At 37.7% G+C, this 6,890-nt stretch overlaps 1 protein-coding gene across 1 annotated transcript in view; it reads right to left on the bottom strand.

Moving 5' to 3' along the window:
* Nucleotides 1–377: 377 nt before the first annotated feature.
* The window catches only part of LOC308625895 (uncharacterized protein), a gene marked incomplete at its 3' end in the record, with an annotated part of 154,880 nt that continues 148,367 nt past the window's right edge, over nucleotides 378–6,890 (bottom strand). Inside the window, exon 6 of the mRNA XM_081250495.1 lies at nucleotides 378–521. Coding sequence (XP_081106621.1) covers nucleotides 378–521 — 144 coding nt within the window. The remainder of the gene's footprint in view (nucleotides 522–6,890) is intronic.

Below are 6,890 nucleotides of genomic sequence, written 5' to 3'. Positions count from 1 at the left end.
AATACTTTTGATAAAGCCATTAGCTTAAGCCTTCCTTGAAGTGGGGCAAATCAAGCAGTTGCTCAGTGCCCTGCTTTGGAGACCTTGCCCACTGGTTGCTAGTTTCTGACTATCCTTTCCTGGCAGAAGGGGTCCCAAGTAGGGACCAGGACCAGAATAGCAGGAAGCATGAGTCATGTCCAGGAGGGGGGGCAGAGGCTGAAGTTGGGGTGGCACATGTGAAAAATGTCATCGATTCAAGTGAAGAGACAGAGGAAGCTGAGATATGCAGATATATCATGAAACAGGGAAATCAGAAATGACGAGGGGAGTAGACAAACCAAAAGTGATCTCAGTTGTTCGTTAACAAACATGCTGTGAATTAGGATCATGAAGAATTAAGAAAACACTGATACTAAGTTCTCATCAAGACCTACCAAATGAGCATCTTCAGAATGGGGCCCAAGCATCTGTCTTTTTTTGTAGCTCCCCACGTATTTCTGATTTCTGATGGCTATGGAGCTGCACAGGAGACCACTGCTCTGCAGAAATTTGGAGACAGAAATGGGGCTTTCTTTAGCTTTCTACAAAACTCCAGCATAGTTTCACCCAAGGATACTAGGGTTGTTTAAAGGGGCTGGAGCGAGGTGAACAGGTTGTAATTCAGGAAAGTGTCATCAAGGGAGAGTATTTGCTTCACAAATGAGAAGGGAAGCTAATTTAGTGCAAACCTCCTGTCATGGGAATGAACTGGGAAAGTTGCTTGCCTTTTCAAAAACTCTAGGAATCTTCTTAGTAGCTCTTTTCTTCCCAACGGAAAAGATACTTCAGATGAAACATTTAGGAAACAAAAGGGAATGACAGTATGCATTCCCACCATAAGCTGAATACTTGGTCCTCTTTGGTTACTGTCACAGAGGGCGGTACTTGCATTTTCAAACTTAGAGGGAGGAGAATGAACTAGTGTCAGGAGCAGCTGGATTTGCATTGGCCTCTGTGGATGTACAAAGGGAGCCCCATTGGGAGCTCTGAAGACCAAAAAAGGAGGAAGTTGCTGAGTCTCTTATTTAGGAGCAGAAAAAAGCATTAAGACCTGGTTACGTAGCAATGTGTGCTCAGCACATCTCAAATGCTTCTTGGGTTGACAGCACAACACAAAGTGCCCGAACCAGGACACTGGGCTTTTGCTCGAAGAGTGTGCTTGCGTGTCCTTGGCTCTCCCTCTTCCAAGTCTGGCATTGTGTCTGTACTATTGTCTGCTTCACACGAACCAGATTTGAGGGATCTGAGGTAAGTCATTGACCGGAGTGTTTCCTCAGCTCCTGAGGAATGTTTACTGAGGTGTGGTGTTTTTCAAAGCCTTTAATAAGAAGTACGCCATGTCCTCTGTACCTCTAGTTTTCTAAATGTGTGTAGAGGACACACTGTTTTTGCTCCTTTGCTAGCATTCCACAACATTCTTGTCGCTGTGAACTCCACGGCATCCTCTTAGGGTGGAGAGTATGAGCAAGATTTTGTGCTGCAATGCTGTTTTCAGGTTTTCCAAATAAGAGGACTCTGACTCTACAGGCATCTGAAGACATCAAAGGTATAAAATTGAAATCTTGAAAAAGGCAATGTGGAGGAGAATAAAAGTACAATTTTTGTTTGCCTTCAGGACTGTAAGAAACAGAAAAAAGTTTTCTTTAATATGTTTTTCATGCCGTTTTGAGCCATCCTGAAATGTACTGCAATAATTTAGTGAGGCCACAAAACATTGTATCAGAAGGCAAGCTTTAGGTTTAATGATATAAATATGGGTTTTCCTGATGCAAGTACTGAAACTTTACTGATTTTAATAAGTGTCACCCTCTTTGACACAGAAAATGTTCTCTCCTTGCAAAACAACTAGACTGGTATGAGGCCTTTATTTTCCACTGAATGAAACAATATGGAAGTGCATTTCACCCAGATGACATCAAGTGGAATATGAGACAGATCAGAGAAGGAAAAGCACTTCATTTTTGTCTCTGTAAGTTGAGAGATGGAGGTTTACCAAGAACCCACAGGGAAGAAGTTTCTCAAGCAACCTAAGAACAGTGTGCAGACTCTACTAAAGTGCTCCCCAACTTTGAAAGACATGAGAAATTCTAAACTCTGACTTGAGGGTGCCCAATGTTTTGAAAAGTTTGCATCCTGATTTTGGATTTCTTTTCAGAGAAACCTGCAGTTACATTCCATGCATCGTTTTCCAAAATGGGGCAGCATGGTGCACTGCGATTTAGATGTTAGTAAGTATTATTGTCTGCAGAAATATGTAGGGGAAGCTTGCACACACACAGTGTCTGTAGGAGCTACTACAGTCAAGGGGTTGGAGGCGTCATCATCCAGACATCATCCAGTATCTTTTTAGAAAAAAAAGGCAGAGCCCTAGTTTTTGAAAGGGACAACTCTGGACATCATTGTTTCAGAGAATGGGCATTGAATAGCAAATTACAGGAATCGCCTTAAAATAAAAGGACAGTAACTTTAGAACTTAAATATCAAGATATGAAAGCGAAGAGAATCATCTGTAAAGAAAAGTACTTGAATTTCTCAAAAATTAGATAATTAGAAGATACAGGAAAATTCAAGAAGGTAGTTTGTTGTAAAAAAGACCCACATATTTATTAAAAAGGCAAAATATTCTAAATGGGTCTATTTATAGAAAAAAGTTTTAAAATACACTCATCTATTAAATTGACATCATCAAGGACATTTCATCCATTACTCATTAGAGCCCAGTGCCAATGTACTGTAAGATTTTTAAAGGTCTACAAAAATAATTGAAACCTGGGGAAAAAAAAGTATTGGTTCCAAACTGCAAAATGAAAGCTGCAAAATGGAAATTAATAAATACTTAATTAAATGTCTACCAAAAAAATAACATTACATCAACTAGTCAACTTCAACTCTACTCTTATAACTGCAGTATAAATTACATTTAATGTGGGATACGGGTGGATTTTAATTTGTTTGATATATTACACATGCAGGGCAGCCAAAAGTAAGATAACAAGGCCCTGAAAACAGCCCTGAATAACATCAACATGATCAAAATGGCAATCTGTTTTCCTAAAGGCGCTGAAAGTTAAACAAGGGAAAATAGGAGAATTAGAAATGGCAGTGTTAAGTACAAAAACAGTAGGCCTTGGAGAGAATAATGTCACCCCTCCCAAGAACAAGCAATGCTGACTGAAATCCTCACCTCCATTCTTCTTAATTCTGGCACTGTCTTGTCTTATAGCAGTTTCTGCCCCCTCCCCACCAACCACCACCCCTGCCCCCACCCTAGGGTTAGGGGGGGGGAAGTCGTTTTTAAAGACTGATTTTTCCTTAGAAGAGGTAAATAGGCCATTTACACCTCATTGTGTACCCTGCTCAGAGAATTTAGAAAATCAGTTAGATGCTGTTCCCAGAGGGGTGATATCTAGTGAGAATGTGGGGTGGTAGGGGTGTGGGGTGAAGGTGAAGGCAGGCTGCGTTCTGAGCAGGGCAGGTCTGGCTGAGATGTACAGTTATTGATGTCTGGGATATAATACACTGGGTGGGGCAAGTTAGTTTGGTACCAATCCTGGATTTTGATAGCCTCACCTGATCTTTCTCATTGAAGTAAAATGATTCACTTCTTAGTATCTTCTAACCACCCAATAAATACAGTAACACAGCAGTGGATATCCTAGCAATATAATCTGCAGTCAATGGATATAATGAGAAAGACCAAAATAATATATTTTCCGTAAAAGTGCTTCTTTAAAGACTTTGTGAAATCTCCCTCTCTCTCCCCCTTCCCCCCGACCCTGGCAACACACACACACAGAAATTATGTCAAATTATGTGGTGTTAATTGTCAGATCAGGACCTATAAGCTAAGCTGGGAAAACTAGGATTGGGGTTCAGAGGCAATTTAAATTTATTTTTCATATTCGCCTGTTTAAAAAGCTGATTACTTGGACAGACTCTTTTCTATTAGCCTAAAGTTTTTAGAAGCAGCTCTTTAATTAAACTTTACTTAAAACAAGAAACAGAAAACCCCCAAAACAACTGGTCCCTGTCATTTCTCTTAGATGAATGAAGCCATACGATTTTCACTGAGAGAATATAGAGAAAATATTGGGGTTTTTTGTACGTGGTTTTTGAAAATTTACTTAATTTTATATGAAATGAATACCTACCTGTTATAAACTATTCAAATAGTACAGAAGGTAAAAGTAAAAGTAAAAGTTCCCCTGTCCCAGTCTCTTCATCCTTTCTTATCCCATCCCCTGGATGTACACAATCATTTCTTGTGTTCTATACATTTATTCTGCATTGTTAAGGAGATAACACAGACTTCTGCTTCTGATAAATGGCAATACAGCCATATCCTGAATAAATTAGAACAATTTTCTCTATAACCCATACTTTTCCTCTGAGTTGGGTTTTCTCAGGATGCTGACGTACACCCTATAGTAGGTGGTGTTTTTCTGTATATAATGTAACCGTCTCTTTTGACTTAGCAATTGGGAATCTATCCCATAGGAATACTCACATCTATACAAAAGACATGTGCAAGATTAGTGCAGCATTGTTTGAAACAGTGAAAATTTTTTCTACCAATAGAGACAAGGTCCCTAAGGAGTCATTAAAAGGATGAGATAAACTTATATGTGCTGATATGGAAATATATTTTGTATGATGATGAAAACAAACACAAAAACCCATGATCTATTAAGTGCCAAAAGCAAATTACTGTGTATGATGATTACACACATACATACAACATACAGACACATACAAATGCATACACACAAAATGAACCTATTTTATTATTGTTATTCCCAAACTTTGCTATGAATTTACATATATATATGCAATATAAATATAATATATCCTATAAAATGAATGCCAGGGAACGACTTAAAGGTACTTAATCTTAGTACTAGAAACAGTTGTTTTGTATATATTTCACCCTTTGATGAACCTAAAAGAATGGCTTTGTTTTATCCTATAAGAGTCAGGAGGGCAGGGATTTCTGTCTCTTTTATTCACTGCTAATTTCTGCACCTGGAACATGGTGAGTTCTCAACAAAAATGTGTCTAGTGAAGAAACAAAATATATTGTTTTTTGCAGTATTGCAAAATACTGCTCCATTTTGGGAAAACTACATATAATAAATGCTTGATTGATTAGTCTCAAAGAAAAGATGGAAAGAAATAGGAAAATAGGACTCTATTTATAAAAAGAAATCTATAAAAAGAGATAGGAGGGGGTCAGAATGGTGAAGAGATGGAGGGGTCATCCTACAGGGAGAGGAGTAGGAGAAACCCAGAGGGGAGACTATTTAGAGGAAATAGTCTCTGCTTTAGGAAAGCAGAGAGCTGGTCTGTACTACCCTTTCCCAAAGAGGAGACTTACAATTAATGGGCTCTGTGTTCACACTCTTCCAAATACCAAGAATATTATGAAAAGGATGCAGCAGTGACAAGATTCAGAAAGACAACATTGGCACTGCAGAACAGTTTCAATATTGGGGGAAAAGAGTGGCCCAGGGAACAATGTTTATATTTGTTTAAATATGGCTTTTGGTTCCAGTTGTTGGTGAACCCAAATTATATATTTTCCTTCTTCCTCTTGTGATGCTAAATGACTTTCTTTAGTTTTTGAATGAGGAACTCATACTTGAGATATCATTGAAGAATTTAAAACTTAAGTCGGTTTAATTAAAATATATTTAAAGGGGCGGATGCAGATATGAATAAAACTCACCATAATTCATTTCTATTTTCTATGATAGTTATTGACTTAAAGTTTAATCTGTTATTTATGAATAGGTTAGACTTTTTATCCTTTATGAACCACTTAGTTCTTTGTAGGCCACTTTCTCCTATGACTAATTAAACTTACTTTATACACTTAAAACCTGTCCATGTGTGATCTCTTAGACGTCTTTAGGTTACTTATTTCACAATTATTTACTTTAATTCTTTATTTTTTTTTTCCGATCATGAGTTTTATTCCTGATAAGATGAAAGGTACAGGGCTTGTGAAACCAAATATTCTCACGAAGATATACAGTGTTGAAGAACAAAAGCTTACACTTTGTAAATATGAGATACATCTAAGTTATATTTAGCTATTAAGATATATAAAACCTGACCATTTCCGTGTGGGTTTATCTCTGGGCTTTCTATCTTGTTCCACTGATCTATATTTCTGTTTCTGTGCCAGTACCATACTGTCTTGATTACTATAACTTTCTAGTATAGTCTGAAGCCAGGGAGCCTGATTCCTCCAGCTCCGTTTTTCTTTCTCAAGATTGCTTTGGCTATTCAGGGTCTTTTGTGTTTCCATACAAATTGTGCAATTTTCTGTTCTAGTTCTGTGAAAAATGCCATTGGTAGTTTGATAGGGATTGCATTGAATCTGTAGATTGCTTTGGGTAGTATAGTCATTTCCACAATGTTGATTCTTCCAATCCAAGAACATGGTATATCTCTCCATCTGTTTGTATCGTCTTTAATTTCTTTCAGCAGTGTCTTATAGTTTTCTGCATATAGGTCTTTTTTCTCCTTAGGGAGGTTTATGCCTAGATATTTTATTCTTTTTTGTTAAATGGTAAATGGGAGTGTTTCCTTAATTTCTCTTTCAGATTTTTCATCATTAGTGTACAGGAATGCGAGAGAATATACAATGGAGAAAAGACAGCCTCTTCAATAAGTGGTGGTGGGAAAACTGGACAGCGACATGGAAAAGAATGAAATTAGAACACTCCCTAACACCATACACAAAAATAAACTCAAAATGGATTAAAGACTTAAATGTAAGGCCAGACAATATAAAACTCTTAGAGGAAAACATAGGCAGAACACTCTATGACATAAATCACAGCTAGATCCTTTTGGACCCACCT

The sequence above is a fragment of the Mesoplodon bidens genome (genome assembly GCF_964165515.1).
Source record: "Mesoplodon bidens genome assembly, chromosome: 12".
Lineage (NCBI taxonomy): Eukaryota > Metazoa > Chordata > Mammalia > Artiodactyla > Ziphiidae > Mesoplodon > Mesoplodon bidens.
Note: the sequence above shows the minus strand (reverse complement) of the source record. Positions and strands in the feature narration are given on the sequence as shown.